Below are 18,859 nucleotides of genomic sequence, written 5' to 3'. Positions count from 1 at the left end.
CTTCTAGTCTTTTTTTTTCATTCACCATTTTAGCCGCCATTAAATATGATTTCATATAATTTACGTTGAAGGAGCAGGTGAACAGCAGCAGCAGATAAAGTCACAGACAAAACAAGACTCACATTTCAGAAACATCAGAGATCTGAAACAGCTGCTTTTAACTCATCAAGAGGATCCGTTTAGCAGGAAGAATGGATTTTTGATATGTGAGAGTTTATATAGATAACATCAACAAATATCTCTCACTGTGGGAATAAACTGTTTCTAAATGACCTCAAACGTATCTTTGACATTTCTGTTCTGATATTATTTATTATTTAATGTCTGACAAATACAATATGTCATTAACATTACAGCATGAAGTCTCAGATGAAATCCTACATGTCTTTGTGTTTTGTTTTCCGTTCTCTGGTCTCTGCTCTCACAGCGATGATGACGTTTAGCTTTTCCTGCTTTTTAACAAAAAAGAAGAAGAAGAAAGTTTTAGGTTCAGGACTGGCAGCGTGTTTGAGGTACAATCATGATGGTTTGATGTTGTGCGTGACTTTTTTTGACGGCTTCGTTTGTTGTAGAATCGGTAGGTCGGGAAACAGTCTTCATACACCGTTAAACAGACACAGATTTCATTGGTCAGATTTCATTTCTTACAGTGAGATTTCAAGACAAACAACACAAAAGTTACGTCTTTGATTTGAAAGAAGCAACAGAAACACAAAAAGTAAAGGATGGAAGTTTATCTAAAGCTAATATGAAGCTTCAAACGTCCAAATGAGTCAAATCAAGTAGATATCTTTCAACGTTACAGTCTTTTTAGTGCCAAAGTTCCTCTTTTTGTTACTATACTTCCACCTGCAGCTCAACAGGGAAACACTGTCCGAGGAAACACAAAGAGGGAATTTGATGCTAAAAAAAGACTGTAAATGTGTCAGATATCCACTTGATATGACTAACTCAGACTGGGAGGAATGATTACAGCGAGGAAAACCTCTTTCACTGTTCATACGGACACCTGACTGCTGGTTTAAGAACTCGTCCTTTAATCTACCTGCTTAGGTTTGATATAAATTCATACTCGGAGTAGAAATACCTCCAGACTTGTTAAACGGCAGGTTCTGAGGTCCCGGTGACGTACTGTTAGCTGATTTCTGGAGCCTCTGAAGCCCCCTGAAGCCATTAGTCAGTCCCACTCCCTGCGAATATTTGGCTGTTACTGTGGCAACGCCTCTGGAGCAGCCCACAGTGTTTTTCCCTGATTCTGCAGATTCAGAGTAAATGAGGCTGTAAATGAAGCAGACAGGCAGCGGTTTGATCCGACTGCTGTTCACTGGTTTATACTGTCAGATCAAATGGAGGCAAGTATGTGTGTGTGTGTGTGTGTGTGTTGCATATAAATGTGTTGCAATGGAGATGGTTTATTTGGTCTGTTTTTTGGGTTTTATGCGCTCTGACTCTGTTGTTTTGTCTTTTAGCTTCTGCAGAGGAAGTGAGAATGTGTGTCGTGCAGGTTGCAGGTGCATTTTAACAAATATCTGACCAGTTTCATAATATAACGTACAGCGTGAAGGACAGACGGAGCTGAAAGAAAGTGAGAGACTCTTCCTCTCCTCGCCAAAGTGAAACCGGAACTTTGTGTTCAATAAAGAGGAAAACCTCATTAAAAAATCTCACTGACGTTTGTAACTCTAATTAGCAGAAACATGAGAACTCCAGCAACACTTGTAGTATGAAGAACAACTTTATTAGTTGTGTTTCGGCTTGTGGTCTTCATCAGAGTCGTCATAAAACACATTACAGACAACATTTAAATAAAGTAAGTTGGGTACCAATCATATACATCCAGACAGATATCAGCCAATGGAGCGTCTACAAAGATGGGTTGGGTATGTGGTCATGTGACTTCAGGCCAATCGTTGTCGGGGCGGGTGGTACTTGGGTTTTTTTGTTAATCCAAAAATGTGCCTCTTCTCTCCTCATCTTCTCTCCTCACCTTTGTTTTCCCGCCTCCTAGTTTCCTCTCCTCAGGTCTTCATCCATCACTTTATCTCATCTCCTCTTGTTTCCTCCTCCTTTCTTTCTCCTCCTCTTCTTCCCTCTCACTTCTTCTCCTTCATCCTGGTGCTGTCTCCTCTCCTCACCTTCTCGTCTCCTCGTTCTCCTCCTCTCTACTTTCATCTGTTCTTCTGTCTTCTTTCTCTTATTCTCATCTCTTCATCTCTTCTCCTGCTGTGGTTCCACCCTTCTTTACTTTTATCCTCTTCCTCCTCTTCTCTTCCTCCACTCCCTCTCTACCCTTTCATCACTATCTCCCCCCACCTCCTCACCTTCACCTCCTCACCTTCACCTCCTCACCTTCACCTTCTCACCTTCACCTCCTCACCATCCCTCCTCACCTTCACCTCCTCACCTTCACCTCCTCACCATCCCTCCTCACCTTCACCTCCTCACCTTCACCTCCTCACCTTCACCTTCTCACCTTCACCTCCTCACCATCACCTCCTCACCTTCACCTCCTCACCATCCCTCCTCACCTTCACCTCCTCACCATCCCTCCTCACCTTCACCTCCTCACCTTCACCTCCTCACCATCCCTCCTCACCTTCACCTCCTCACCTTCACCTCCTCACCATCCCTCCTCACCTTCACCTCCTCACCTTCACCTCCTCACCTTCACCTCCTCACCATCCCTCCTCACCTTCACCTCCTCACCTTCACCTCCTCACCATCCCTCCTCACCTTCACCTTCTCACCTTCACCTCCTCACCTTCACCTCCTCACCTTCACCTCCTCACCTCATTTCATCTTCGTCTGTAATTTCTATTCCAACACCGTCAAACACCGTCCTCCTCTGTGACGCCCCTCCATGTCTGACACACATGGCGCCACTTTGGCGTCTGTATGGCGACTCATCGGGTCATCGGTGGCAATATTACACACTCAGAGCAACTGGTGTGGTCTGGTTAGGCTTAGGGAAAGATTGTGGTTTGGGTTAAAATGATCGCTTGAAACGTCGTCATGGCAACAGTAAACACCACAACAACAAAAAAACCTGCGGTTGGAAAACGGACACCGCGGCAGGCGAACAGTTGTCTCCTGCAGATAAGTCCAGTTTTGTTTTTTTTTCATAACCTGACGCGCCAGATGGTTTGTTACACAGAACCGTGTGAGAAGTCGTCCTTAGAACCTGTTTGGAAAAGGGCGGGAACTTTCAAAAAAAAAAAAATAAAAAAATACTTGGCAGGTGATCGGATGAACCATCTGTCTATCACGGCGATCGCTTCTCGCTGTCGTCACACCTAAAGTTCCTGCCAGTAGTTCAAGGACGCCGATTGGTCGCATAACTTGAAGCCTGTGACGAGATGGATTCTTGCGTGAATCTGCTGCGTCGCCACGTACGGCGAGGAACTTTAGGGAGTTTTTCGAATCGAGGAAGAAGATGTGTTGTTGTTGTAAATATTGAGCTATACAAATAAAATGGACTTTTCCCTCTTTCTCCTCTGGTGTTTTCCTCTTCCCTTCTATTCTCCGACATTCCCACCTTCCCTCCCTTTCATCTCTTTTTTCTCCTCTTCCTCTATCTTTGCTCTTTCTTTCCTCCTCCTCCTCTCTTCGCCCTCCTCGTTTTTCCTCTAATCAGATGAACATCTTGTTCTCAGGGAAACTTTGTTTAAGCGTCTTCAGTGAATTTCTTGACCTACATTTAGTCACAACAACAACAACAAAACATCAACCGTTCATGTGTTTTTATGGAGGTTTTGTTGCTCACACTGTCCGCTCGGTTTAGTGTTTTTTGTTAAATTTTCAATTCAGGCGTTTTTTTTCCCATCATACTTTGTGTTTGGTGATTTGTGGGAGAGACAGAGGTGTGTGTGTGTGTGTGTGTGTGTGTGTGTGTGTGTGTGTGTGTGTGTGTGTGGTGGGGGCAGTTGGTGTAAATGGCATTTTCATGGCAAACAGCTGGCCTGGTTTATTTAAACACACCCGGGGTGAGGCAGCGAGGGGGTGGGGGGGGGTGAGAGGAGGGGTGGGGGGGGGGGCGGCTGACCTGAGAATGACCGAGGCTGGGCGGGGCTTAGCGACTGTTTTACAAGCAGAGGGTTAGTGTGTGTGTGTGTGTGTGTGTGTGTTTTGGGATTGTAGTTGTGTTGAACTGCTTTGTTTAAAACCTCAGGAGAGCGTCTGACTGTACAGAGAGAAGCACACCTCCCTCCTCCTCCTCCTCCTCCTCCTCCTCTTCCTCCTCCTCCTCCTCCTCCTCCTCCCTCGGCCTCCAACTAGAGGTGGAAATAACGAATCACTTTACTGATTCGAATCGTTTCGTTCAGTTCGGTTCACTGATTCGTTGTCGTTGATGTAGTTTATTCCATGTTCTGTAAGCTGAGCCGTCGGTTGTTTCGACAGGAAGTGAAGGTGTTGTATTCAGTCCGCCATGATGATCAGCTCTGATTCTGACCGTTTCTAATTCAAGCTGTCATGTTCATTCAGCACAACACTGGGCATGTACAGGCTATGGCTGCAGCTAACGGTTATTTTCATTATTTTCTCGATTAGTTGTTTAATTTTGTCTAAAAAAAAAGATCAGAAAATAGTGAAAATCACTTGTTATGATTTCATAGATCTCATGGTGACGTCTTCAAATGTCTTGTTTTTGTCTGATCAGCAGTTTACTGTCGTGTATGACACAGAAAAGCTTCACATCCTCACATGTGAGAGGCTGAAAGACTATAACGATTGTTGGATCATCAAAATAGTTGCTGATTAATTTTCTGTTGATGGACAAATCGTCGCAGCTCTGATACGACGGCTGATTAAAGTTTAAAGAATCAGTCCTGCACCTCTACTTACTGTAAGATGTTCACACAGAAAGACAAATGAATCTTTGCTTCGTGTCTTTCACCACTGAACTGTTTCTATGTGCATTTAAAACCCCGTCAGGAGTCAAACGGAGGACATTAACTCATCTTTTCATCCTTTAAGAAGCAGCTACAGCAGCGTCAGGGTGACAGATCTGTTTCTTTCTTCCACTTCAGTCAAACTGTAAATATTTTTTGTGACATTTGGGGGTATTTTTCAGTTTTCTGGTGTTTCCAGTCAGGATTTTATGAGCATCTTTATGCATATTTTAAAAAAGAATCTTCAGCAAGTAAAACAAAGACACATCAGTTGCAGAAACATATCTGACGGATGTTATTCTTTCTTTTCTTTATCACATGAGACGTGTTTCCTTCAGCCTGCAGTAAACAACATCGAGCCTCATCTATGTTCATCAAATTACCCATCAATACATATACTGTGTATACTTCATTATATGCATTTTACTATTATTAGTATTATACTAGTATCATAATGTATTCAGCTTATTCCTGCATTTCATGTATTTTTACTTAACTTGTTAATTGTACGACTCTACAGTCTACAAACTTAACATGTTTCTGTATAAACTTTTGTTTTAATGAGATACACAGAGAACATTTTGTGTTATAACACTGAATTATTTTGTTTCTACAGAAGTATTAACAAGAAAATATATAATATATGGTAATGTGAAAAATATCTTGTTATAACATGAACAGGATCATACAGAGTTTGGGAGGATCCACAGAGGAAATAAAAACTAGTTTGTGTTCTTGATTAATACTTCGTCTTATAAAGGCGTCAAACACGTTCAGTCTGCATGAATGAATCATGGATGCATTAAGGAGAACGAATGAAATGAAGAATGTGGTTAAAACTTTATTTTAATAGCAACCCTGAACTCTGAAGCTGAGTCTGTTTGAACTGGACGACACATCCGCAGGAGCGTTTAAATTTAAGGAATCTTAGAGAAAACACAGAAGAAGAAGGCCTGTAACCACATATCTTTTAGTCCAATATCAAAATAAAAGCTAAATCCACAGTGAGGGTCAGTTATAGTCACAAATTAATTAATGAATAAATAAAGATCACAAATTATGAAATTGGGAACACAAATGAGTTAAGAAATGTTGATTAGTCAAATTAAGTGAATACAGTTTACATTAAGCCGTCACATTAGAGGTCGGCTGCACTCCGCCCACACACACACACACACACACATACACACACACACATACACACACACACACACACACACACACACACAATGAAAAATGTTTTACCATGAAAACCAACTTTGTCAGTTTATGGTTCGTCTGGTTGCAGAAGAATGAGCCTCAGTGTTATTGAAGCCGAGGGGGGCTGGGTGGGGGGCGGGGGGGGACGTCGGTGGTCGATGTTCGATGTCTTTGTGCTATGTATGTGGGTGTGTTTCGGGGGGTCGGCAGCTGTAAACTCAGTCTCATAGTGTGAAGAGGTCATGAATGGGTGAAGCTTTGACATCTCTAACGGAAGCACTATGTATCCACACTGAAACCCCCTTTGGACACCATTTATCACAACGTCAGTCTATTCATCACTGAACATAGTTATCACCATCACCGCTGCGACCTGTACGAAAGGTCGGACGGTCATCACCGACATCTAGAAGTCGTCAGCATTACTAAGTTTTTGCAGGTTTTTTACATTTTACAGCAAACTGGCAGCTTAGATCCAGCTGTGTGCTTAAATATTGTGAATCAGCTGTTCGATAATTCAATCAGCAATTAATCGTTTTAGTCATTTTTCACACAAAATACCAACAATTCTTTGATTCCAGACTGTTTTTCTTTGTCATTTATGACCAAAATAAGCACATTGAAGGCATCACTGTGGGCTCTTTGTTGAATTATAGATGCCATTTATCTATAAACGACTAATGGCAGATGGATCGATAATGAAAGTACTGTATCAGTAGTCCAAGTGGCTTAATCAGACACATGTAGGAGGAGAATATAGAGGGCAATAACAGCGTGTGACAGATTATGTTTCTCTGTCACTACACACAGTAAAAACACCAGGTCAGCACCGTTAAGATGGTTTCACGCTCTCTTGTAACCGTTAGATGTGTTCAAACCGGTAACATTAGAAGGAAATGTTGAAAACGGTCAGACATTATTCACCAGGTTCATGTTTGTTGGGGATTTGTTTTGCTGCAGGTGTCAGAAAAGCAAAGTGAAGAAATAAAAGAGCTAGAAAACTAGAAAAATATGTTGTTTTTTTGCACTTTTAAGTGTTGTTCTGCTACATCTGTGACATAATCTGATCAATATGAAGAAGTTGGCGAGAAGTTATGCTTATCTCTGGAAAAAAAAAAGTGATATATTTCCTGGAAGTAATAGTTTTAAAAAAATCTCACAAACTCTTTCAACCCTGTGTGATATAAAGTACGTCATCAACAGTTTAACAGTTCGGTCATTTTCACCTCAGATTGTTTCATTTGAAGGATTTTTTAGAGGCACCAATTATCCAGTATTTCACAAAACTTCACAACTTGGAAAAATAAATGTAATTTTGTGTAACTTAGCCCTTTAATCACCTTGTGACCCCCCCCCCCCCCCCCCCCCCCCATATTAATTGGGGGGGTCTGTAATGTACGTACTGAGCTTTTGAGTTACTGCTCTTTTAAGTGTCTTTTTTTGTTGTTCGACTATTAATATGAAAGAAAAACGTCCATAATTATCCTCAGTTCTTTGTTCAGGAAATCTCAGGTTTGCCTTTCATATATCAGTTTATGCCCTGTAGTGTGAACACGTCATCAGTCATTTTCGCCTCTCGGATTGTTTCATTTGAAGGATTTTAGAGGCACCAAAGAAGAAGAAGTATCCAGTATTTCACAAAAAAAACAAAAATTACACAACAGTCTAAGTTTCTCAGCCTTTAATCATCTAATCGTCCTCACTTTTTGTTGTACAGTCTTCTTGTTTGTGTTTCATCTAGAGCTGCAACGATTAATCAAATAAACGATTAGATAGATTGAGAGAGTTGAATAATGGTTTTAGTCGTGTTTCAAGTTAAAAATCCCAACAGCCTCTTATTTAATCCTCTGACATGTGAAATATTTCAGCTTTTATTTGCCTTGGCATTATAATCAATTACATATTTGCGGGTTTTGGACTTAAGGTCAGACAAAAAAAAAACTTTCCAGGAAACTGTAAAGGGCATTTTAACTGTTTCTTTAGAAGAGCCTGTAAAATGATCCTGTGAATCCAGAGGAATTCTGTTATCAGCTCCATCGATATCAGAGGTGACTGACACCAACCAGACAGATATTTCACTGAAAGTAGTTTCTGTGCAGCTTCAGCTTGACGGCTCAGTCGATGACACTTTTCAGCTTCCTGTTGGATGAAGCTCCCCTACTTCTAACCCTTAAAGTCTTCCCTCCTCCTCCTCCTCCTCCTCCTCCTCCTCCTGCTCGCCTTTTTTCATTCCCTGAAAAGACCGCGGTGGCTTTTGTTTTCTTGAAAAGGAAACCGGGTCGTCCCCCATTTTTTTTTACCCCCTCTCCTCCCTCTTTTCCGAACAAGTTGAAATGGAACTGTCCCACCCGGGGGTGAGGAGGTGAGGAGGTGGTGCTGTTTGTAGGGGACATAAATCAAGTGGGAAACCACAGAGCTTTAACTCCAGGGCGGGTCAGGAGGGGTCGACGGGCGGTTCAGAAGGCTTTAAGCTGAGGAAGACCAGAACGCTCCTCTGCAGAGGGGAGGCGGCAGAGGGGAGTATGGGGAGTTAACAGGGGAGGTTAGGGGGGGTCACAGGAGGTGCCGGGTCAGAGGTCACGCATACCAGGATGATGGCTTTCAAGAGTGTACTTAGAAGGGGACATGTATGAATGCACCGCTGCTGCAGCCCCCCCCCCCCCCGAAGCCCGCCGCCATCAGCAGAGTTCAGCTTCTGGTTTCAGTGTAGTTAACACTTTTTTTTATTCCACTGTATTAACCTGGTGATGTTAGTTAACCCCTGATTCACCTTTGGAAGAATAATGAAAACACAATAAAACTACAGCAGTACTCAATGAATGGGACCCCACCTGTGGTTGTGTACAGCTGATTTTGTGCATTTTATACTTTTATTAGAGAGTTAACATCAGAGAGATGACAGGAAAGGAGGGGAGAGATGGGGAATAACACACAACAAACATCCCTGCTGGATTCGAACCGGGGGGCGCCACGGTTCAGGGTCGGCGCCAAACTTGAATCAAACTGTTAGCGGTTAAACTGAACCCTTCGCTAACCAAAAGCAAACACTTTTACCTGCTAAACTGAATGATTAGCTTGCTTAAATCAAACTGTTTCAGCTGCTAAATTAAATAATTGACTAAATTAACCAAGCTGTTTCAGTTAAACTGTTAGATAACCTGAACCAAACTGTTTTAGCCGCTAATAATTAGCTAAACTAACCAAACTATTTTAGGTGCTATAAATTAACTGTTAGCTAATCTGTATCAAACTGTTTTAGCCGCTAATAATTAGCTAAACTAACCAAACTATTTTACGTGCTATAAATTAACTGTTAGCTAATCTGTATCAAACTGTTTTAGCTACTAAATTGAATTATTAGCTGTTCATAAACAAACAGTTTCAGCTCCTAAACTAAATGTTGTTAGCTTGTCTGAACCAAACTATTTTAGCAATTAAACTGAACTGTTAGCTTGCCTGAATTAAATTGTTTCAAATGCTAAATGAAATCATTAGCCAAATCGTTTTAGCTGCTATGAACTAAACTGTTTGCTAATCTGAAACAGACTCTTTTAGCTGCCAATTTGAATTATTAGCTATTCATAACCAAATCAACAGCTAAACTCAAACATTAGCTAACTTTAGCTGCTAAATTTAAACGTTGCTCTTGTTGGCTTCTTGCACTAATCATTATTTCATAGCAGTAACATATTGCTTCAATATCTTTGACATTTTGGGTCATTTCTGTATCAGACACTAAAAGTTAGGTTAAGTTTTATGTAACATTACATTTTTCTATTTTCAGCTAATTGGTCCAAAAATCCAGCAACACTTATTTTTCTGTTTTTTAGTTTAAGTGTCTCCATTCAGGTAAATTATTTTTGGTCACAGTTCTGCATCTTAGCTGTAAAATAAAAACAGGTCCAGGTCCACCTCTTTTTATGTTATTTCATTTTCATACCAATATGTACAACCTTCAGATAAGATCAGGAAAAAATACATCATCCTTATTCACACCTCATAATCCATCATTCTTATTCTTGCAAAGTTTTGAAACGGTTGCAAAATGATCTCAAAATTATGTTTTGGGGGAAAAAATATGATACTTTGTCCCAATATTTAAGCTGCTGATAAATGTGGATGTTTTAATCATGTTTCACATGGTTGTGTGACGCAGTTTTCATCTCTATTTTGTGACTTTATCCCATTTTTTTCCCAGTAATTCTCAGAAAATAAGAAAGAAAACACATCAGAAAAACTACACATTGGCTATTCTGTGTGCAGTGAGGCGTTTGATGTCCCGTAGGGTATCAGAGCTTTGCCTCTGTGAGGAAGTCAGTTTCCCTGCAGCTTTACAGACAGAATACTGAAATCATATGCTGCCGGCCAGACTTCATTTACAAACTGTCCCTTTTCTCTCCTCCCTCCTCCTGTTTCTCTCCTCCATCCTTCTCTCTCTCTCTCTTTTCTCAGGTTCATCAATGCGAGGCGGCGCATCGTTCAGCCGATGATCGACCAGTCCAACAGAGCAGGCGAGTTTTACACTTTTTATTTTCTACATTTATGTCCAAAACTGCATCCGCAAGCTACCGTACAATCCCTACATTAATCTACAATGACAAGTTTTTCCTCTGTTTGGTCATCTATTCACCCTGTTTTTGTTAAAGCTTTGTTTTTTTATCTTTTTATTTTGTGAGCAATGAAAACATTTCCTAGGAAGTGCATGCTGGTGTGTTTAAGACCCATCTCTTCAGCCAAGCTTAGCTCTTTTTTATTATTTATTTATTTTTCTTAGTTTTTTGTTTTTTGTTGTATGTTAAGTGTCCTTGGGTTATGAGAAAGACTCTTAAATTATTATTATTATTATTATTATTATTGTTGTGTTCCAGTAAGGTCTGACATGTTGGATTTCAGAGTTGTTTGCTGGAAAGTATCCCATCCATTAGCTGTTCACAGATAAATCAAATCCAGAAGTTAAACAAAAACGAAAAATAGACATTGTGAATGTGTCAGCTTCTCATTAAACGGAGTCAGAATGATAAGTATCCATTTACGGCTAAATATCACATTCAAAAAATCAAATAATTTTCCTGTATGACCTAAACCACATCGTAGAGGTCGTCATGTCGATGCCTCCTCAGCCTCATGACAGGTGACTTTAGATTTGCTGTGTTAATGTTACTGTAAGCTCTTAAGTAGTCTTATTTTGAAAAGTGAGCAAACGGATTACCTTTATTTATGGGTTTTCCATCTGGTCTTGAATCTAAAATGCTTCCACACATTACGTCTCAGGTGGTTTGGTGTCGTGATTATCTGGCTTGCTGGTTGACTCCATTTTGTGTTTTTGGCAAGGCAGGTTTATTTGTGTACTGTAGCACATTTTATGAATAAAGGTAATTCAAGATGCTTTATATAATGCATTAAAACATTTTCAAAAATGAAAAACAGCATCAAAATATTAAAATGCAAATTTAAATGAATGGAAACCTTAAAACAAATAGAAAAAAGTAAGAACAGAGACTTAGATACAGGATAGGTAAAGATGTACGCCGGTTAATGAGGAGAACTTCAGGTTCAGGTTGTTTTTTTGTCTCCGTTGTTGTCCGAAAACTATTAAAAACACATCAGTGAGTCACACCGCTGCACTGGGTCACATGTTCCTTCATTATGAAGAGTTTGGTCACGTTAGTTTGTTTAGAAACGGCTCCAAAGACTCATAACAACATCACGTTTTCAGTCTCCTGAGAGTAGTTCTGTGTAAGGCACAGAAGACAAGACAGGAACCCGCCACTGCACATGTGTGAAAACGTGGCTCCGTTTACAGCTTCGTTAGCTTGTTGTGCTGCAGATCACAACCTCTTGACTTTGTTATGAGGTTATTTGAGAAATGTACAATCATATGTGGCACAACAAGCTGGTGAAGCTGTAAACAGCAGTAATTCTCTGCCTTACACAGAACTACTCTCAGGAGACTGAAAACGTGATGCTGTTATGAGTCTCTGGAGCCGTTTCTAAGCAAACTAACGTGACCAAACTTTTCATGATGAAGGAACATGTGACCCAGTGCAGCGGTGTGACTCACTGACAGGTTTTTAATAGTTTTTGGACAACAACGGAGGAATAAGACAATACTTGTTAGTAGATCAGTTCATTGTTGGTTTGGATCCAAACATGAGATTTGTTGACAAGAAGAAAAATATAGAAAATCACCAGAATGATCCTTTAACAAGGAAACAGCAAACAGAATTTGTGTTGTCAGCTGTTTTATTTGCTTGAGAAGGGAACTGATATGTTGTAAAAGTTATAAAAGTAAAAGCAGGGAATGTTTGAATGAAGAACATGTTGCTTGTTGCTTGTATGTTGTAATGATCCACAGCTCTATCAGACATGTTTTTGGTCAGAAAAACAGTGTCAGAGTGTTTGGAAGTGGAGCAGTAAGAGCGAACTTCCCCCTGCTCACTGTTTCTTGGCTCTCTTGGCTCTCTTGGTGTGTTAAAATGAACAGAGAGGCTTAAACTCCAGGATTGAATGGCCTCTAAACCCCAGCAGGATTAGCTCCAGACAAAGATGCTAATCGCTTTGACTGACCACTCCATTGAACATTTTAACCTGGGATTAAAACAAATAGAAGCCCGGCTAAAGCGGGGCTAAAGTGCCGCTAGTCTTTTGGCCCCTGAGCTTTGTTAGCATTAACCCCGGGGCCTGACTTCCACACAAAAGCACCGATACACTGCTGAATGACAGCGATGGGAAACTGTTGAAGACTTTCATCCTGGGAATGTGACTATTTATTTCCTCTCAAGATGAAACTTTATGAAGCTTACTTCCCCACGAGGATGAATACTTTTCATTTAATGTCATCTCATCGTTAATTAATGATCTTCTCCCTCCTCCTCCTCTTCTTCCTCTAAAGACTTCATGCAAATAGAAAGATGAAATAAACTACATCATAAACAAGTGTAACAAAACAGAAGGGTATTTATAAAATATGAACTAATTATTGTTAAGTTACAGTGTTTAAAAACTGCAAACAAAACCTCACAAACCTGCAGTATTTTTAATGGTTTTCTGTTTTTTCCAACAAAACAACACGTGAAGTCTGAGATGTCGTATTTTCCCACCAGCATTTGAACACAGCATTTGAGTACATAAACTATTGTAAAAGTAGTGAAAATGGAAAGAAGTGATAAAGTAATATATAACTAGTTTCATAATTATTAGTGGAAATACACAACATGGCCAAAAATATGTGGACACCCGAATATTCCAGCCATATGTGGTAGTTTAGTATCAATCAGCCTCCAGGTCGTCCATCAGATTTTGTAACCTGACTGCAGAGATTTGCTTTCATTAAGCATTAAGAGTATTAATGAGGTCGACCTGCAGTCAGTCAAATTCTTCCACGACAAACTGAGAAAACCATTTCTTTATGGAGCTGGAAGTGTCAGCAAACAGCTCACACAAAGCCAGAACTCTATTATCTAGAATATCTTTATATGCATTGGTGAAGTCATGATGTCACTTCCTGTCTAGCCTCTGTTCCATCAGCTTCTGTTACTCAATGCAATCTCTCATTCAAAGTTTCTTCCATCGTTCATTCATGAAAAAATAAAGTATGTTCCTGGAGTTTACTTATCATATTTCTGGGACACATCAGCTCCACTACAACACTCACTATTAGACATTGAAACCTTTGTGATTTTAACTAAGTTGAACAATTATTTTGTGAGCACACAAAGTCGTAGTCGGGGTCACATTTCACATGTCTATGAGTTGTTAACAGCTCCACCAAATAGTGATTTTTCCCTCTAAACTTCTCACATGCTTTCATTTCAATAAATGTTCAAATGATCCAATATTTCAGCAAAAATCAAAGATTAGAGAAAAAGTCCAAAAACTGAAAACAGATTTGTGTATCAGAACTTTGTTTTTTCTTCTTTCCTCTCCCATTAATCATCTCACCACCCCTCAGATTTATCTGCTGACCCTTTGGAGGGGCCCGACCCCTAGGTTGGGAACCACTGGACTAAACTAGCTAACTGTATATAAAGTAGTGTAAACTAGCTCCACCTCCAGCAGCTACAACAGTAACATGCTGCTCTAACACTGATGCTTCACTATTAATAATCTAATGATGTCATATATAATAATATATCAGTCAGAGGGACCAAACCACTACTTTTACTGCAATACTTTAACTACATCAAGCTCATAATACTTATGTACTTTTACTGCAATACTTTAACTACATCAAGCTCATAATACTTATGTACTTTTACTGCAATACTTTAACTACATCAAGCTCATAATACTTATGTACTTTTACTGCAATACTTTAACTACATCAAGCTCATAATACTTATGTACTTTTACTGCAATACTTTAACTACATCAAGCTCATAATACTTATGTACTTTTACTGCAATACTTTAACTTTTACTAGTAAAAGTCCTGCATGCTTTTACTTGAGTGAAGGATCTGAGTACTTCTTCCACCACTGGTCCAAAAGAACACAATGTATAAAGACAGACACTTACTTTTGGTCATATAATATTTATTATGTAGCAGTGATATGTTTATTATATGAATATTATAATATGAGTTATTAGCAGTCAGAATATTAAACGTAAACTTCGTCCTGTGGGTGTCGAGGTCACAAAATGATTAAAGTAATCCTCTGTGAAGGATAGTTGAAGCTCATCTGGCTGACAGTATTTGTTAGTAGTTGATATCTCTGAACAAAGATGTAATATGGAAGGAAGAGTCGCGTGTTAGACGGCAGCTGTCATGACCTCGCAGTACGGACGTGAGAGTGATGTCATCAGTGTGGGCCAGCAGGCAGCGAGAGATAATTAAAAAGAATAATCTCCTCCTTTGTCCGCAGTGAGCCAGGCGGGACCGTACGGCCCAGATGGTCAGCCAATGGGAGGCTTCGTCATGGACGGACAGACACACATGGGAATCAGACCACCTGGTAAACACACACACACACACACCGATTCAAACTCACACCTTGTGTTGTTGTGTTTCTGGATTTTTAACTTGCATTTTTTTTGTAGTTGTAGTTCATTAAATCAAACTTTATTTGTGCAGCACCTTGCATACAGGTTAGTGCAATTCACAGATGACCGACAATGGATTTAAAAGCTACAATAATCATAATAAAACAGAGTGAAATGTGTGTGTGTGTGTGTGTGTGTGTGTGTGTGTGTCCTGCAGGTCCGATGGGTGGTGTGGGGATGGGGATGGGTATGGAGGGACAGTGGCACTACATGTAGCACCACCACCACCACCCTGCAGCCAGAGGACCCACCCAGCGTCCCAGAAAACCACCGTGAGTAAAAACACGAGTCAGGTGCTTTAAAGGGTCGATTCACCCAAATCACTGAACCTTTCACTGCAGCGTAATTCAGTCACGTTTCCTCGCAAAACATATTTTGCTGTTGCAACGTAGTCGCTCGTAACCGTAGTTTCTAGGAGTTGCTTGAGGGTTGAAACTGCACAGTTGAGTGAATCAAGTCGTGCTGCATTATGGGTAATGTAGGCACTGTCACTGAGAGCTGAAGTCCACCGGCTTCTGTAACTCAACACAATCTCTCATGAAGTTTGTTCCTGCAGTTTATTTTCCATATTCTCAGAACGTTCGGCTCCGTTACAGCAGCTGCCGTCAGAAATTTAAACCTTTGTTATTTTTAACAAAGTTAAACAACATTTTCATTGTGAGAACAGAAAACTGCAGCTCCGTATCCGTAAAACTCCCCGACGCCTTTCTCCTGCATCACTGTTTCTGTCTGCAGCTGTAAAGACGTCCATCAGTCCTGCTGTTATTACAGACGCGTCTGAACTCACCACCGTCCTCCGCTCACTCACGGACTCGTCTCCTCTCTCGAGCCGTGACGTTTAGCCTGCAAACATCCAGGACTTTCGTTAAAAAGGCTGCTAAAAAACATAAATATTGAATAAACAAAGATATTAGATGGTTTTTCAGAAAACTCCCGTCCTTATCTAAACATATGAAGACACACGACACACAAGGTTCTGGATTTTTACTAATTAGCAGAAGTTCCAGTTGAGTAACACTTTTAGGAAAAACAAAGTATAAGACAGAAGAAGAAGAATGTGACAAAGGGAGGAAAGATAAAACTACAAACTAAAGAACTACAACAGCAGACGAGCTGAGAGGCAGAGCGTGTAAAACAAGATGCCACAACATCTCTTCCTTCTATCCTATCATCCCGTCGAGCCTCATCGCCGCTCCTCTCAGCTCCTCCTCGCTAATTAAAGCCAATTCCCTCTGATTTAAAAGGTCAATTAATCCTCTGAGATCCTCTCCACACATTCTGTCTAACGAACTGATCGTTAACGAGCGACGCACAACGCTCTCATCTCTTTATTTGATTACACAGAGTCCAATTATTCTGTAAGCACTAGTAAGCTGGATGGGAGGAGGAGGAGGAGGGAGGGGGGGGGTTAGCGTGGGGAGGAGAGATTAAGAGGACGTTTATGGGTAGAAAGGAAGTGTAGAGGAGCTAGAGATGGGGGGGTTGGGGGTGGAGGGGGGGGTCCTGGTCCCTAAAATGTGGTCAGTCAGACGGCAACATCACTCAGACCAAAGTCAATTAAAGAGCCCTCAGAAGAAGCGTTTAGTCTTTCTTCTCTCTGCCATTACTGAGTTTATGGCTCTCAGGAAACAATACACCTGTCAGCCGGGATCTGATGCAGCCATGCATGCAGCTGCGACACACACACACACACACACACACACACACACACACACACACACACACACACATATATTAATATGAGGAAATGGACAGCCGTTTGGCCTCCTTTTTTTGCATTTGCTTCTTCTGGGAAATGATTCCTAATTTTTAATCTTCAACCACAAACACACACACACACACACACACACACACACACACACACACACACACACATGTTGATGAGATGTCAGCTGTGAGACGAAGATGCAGACCTCTAGTTTGAACGTCGTCAGCAGTGCAGACTTGTCTTACACACACTGAACTAATAATAATCATAAATATGTGTTTCATCTACATCTACATATTTCTCTATATTATATTTATCTCACTGCATATATTTTGTTCTTAAAAGGCCTAAATACTAAACATTAATATGCCTCCAATGAGAAACATTATTAATGTCTCTGTGAACAGTCAGAGAAATAAAAAGTGTGCATCCCGGTATTAGTTCAGTTATAAAATCCAAGTGCAGCACGGAGCGTCGTCTCTCCTGATTGGCTGCTGACGGCGAAGAGTGGATCACACTGGACGTCAGTTTAAACTGACTTCACTGAGCTGAGAGCAGGAAACACTCTGTCTTCTGTTTATCATCAGTTATGTATTCAGGTCATTTAGAGACAAGAGTTTGTGAAAGTTTACAGTCTGTCGCTGAGTCATTCAGGCAGCAATTCAAAAAGCAATTAAAACATGTGAGTCAACTCAGGAGCGACTCAGCGACTTTTAGGGAGCAGCTCTGCGAGATAGTGTTGTTTCTAGACGGGGGGTCCGTCCTGTAAGTTCTGGTTCAGGCCTGATCGCTCTCTTTGTATCCTGCCAACCTGGTACCCAGAGGCTGATGAGGATATGAGGATGATGAGGATGATGAGGATGATGAGGAAAAATGCAGCTCAGACTTATTATTCAGCATTTTTTTGCCAAATCATGTGGTTTGGATGTTGTTTTGGTCCGAGTAGGATTGCTGTGTTCAAGATTCAAGGTTTAAAAATGCCCCAAAGTATCAATAAAGAAAGGAATCAAGATGATTGGAAGAAAGGTTGGAATCAAATCAATAAACGCAGCTTTAAGTTGTCTTTAATGATCAGGATGAAACATTCAGACCATACTGACTTTGTAGTTTCGCTTTTTCTGTTATTTATTTCCTGTTCTGATGTTAAACATGGTCAAAAACTTGAAGTGAACGTATGTAAGAAATGCTGCCTGCAAGACAAAAGTCAGGGCTTCAACCTGCTCTGAACGCTTCGTTTGCAGAGTTTACGTCCACTTCCTCCTCGTGATGATGTCGGATTGTTCGCACATGCTCACAAACGGCCGTCCGCTCCGTAATCTTTGTTTCTGATTCAGCTCCAACATGTTCGGATGGATTTGAGAAGTTGACATTTAGAGTAAAGACGGAGAAAAAGAAGTGAAATCCTGCTATTATAGTTTGTTTACAAAGCTTCCTGAAATCTGACCAATCAGAACAGAGTGGTCTCATCAGGAGGCGGGCCTTAAAGAGACAGGAGCTTAAACGGCCTGTTTCAGACAGAGGCTGAACTGAGGGGCTGCATAAAGGACCAGTAGAAGATAAATAAGGAGTTTTTAACTGGAAATCAAGCAAAGATATTCCAGTAATGTGCATAATATGTCGTCTTTAAGTTACTTCCTGTTTACGTGTGTCCATCTCTTCTCTCTGCAGACTTCCGTGGCGGTCGTGGAGCAGGACCCCACCTTCCCTCAGCGCCGCCGCCGCCCCCCCCCCACCCCCCCCTTCTGAGCGCCCAGGCGGCCACGGCGAGGAAACACCTGACCTCCGCCGCCACTGTCTCCATGGCTACCAGAGATGGGTTCTTTCTCCGCACGCCTTCATGTGCGCTCTGTGAACTTAAAAAAAAAAAAAAAAAATGTATCAGCTGTAGCACAAAAAAACTAAGAGGACAGATGGAGATCCTGCAGGGAATAATAAACAGCTGTGTCTTAACTACAGAGGCCCCCTGGGGTCAGCGGAGAAAAAAAAAAAGATCCATGTGTAAATCTGTGCTCTCAGTTTAG

General features: G+C 40.9%; 1 protein-coding gene across 2 annotated transcripts in view; it reads left to right on the top strand.

Moving 5' to 3' along the window:
* Window positions 1-18,578, top strand: part of LOC121883574 (homeobox protein Meis1-like) — a 64,623-nt gene extending 46,045 nt beyond the window's left edge. The window contains exons 10-13 of one of the 2 annotated variants that reach the window (XR_006092242.1): window positions 10,542-10,600; window positions 14,953-15,042; window positions 15,288-15,402; window positions 18,507-18,578. Coding sequence is in view for 1 of the 2 variants with exons in the window: in XM_042391899.1 (XP_042247833.1) it covers window positions 10,542-10,600; window positions 14,953-15,042; window positions 15,288-15,346 (208 nt within the window). In the remaining variant the exon portion in view is untranslated. Of the gene's footprint in view, window positions 1-10,541; window positions 10,601-14,952; window positions 15,043-15,287; window positions 16,497-18,506 lie in introns of those variants that run through there. The other variant, XM_042391899.1, reaches the window with a different exon arrangement.
* The last annotated feature ends 281 nt before the right edge of the window (window positions 18,579-18,859 follow it).

This window comes from Thunnus maccoyii, chromosome 2 (assembly GCF_910596095.1).
Source record: "Thunnus maccoyii chromosome 2, fThuMac1.1, whole genome shotgun sequence".
NCBI classification, from domain to species: Eukaryota; Metazoa; Chordata; class Actinopteri; order Scombriformes; family Scombridae; genus Thunnus; species Thunnus maccoyii.
This window is presented reverse-complemented; position numbering and strand designations above follow the sequence as displayed.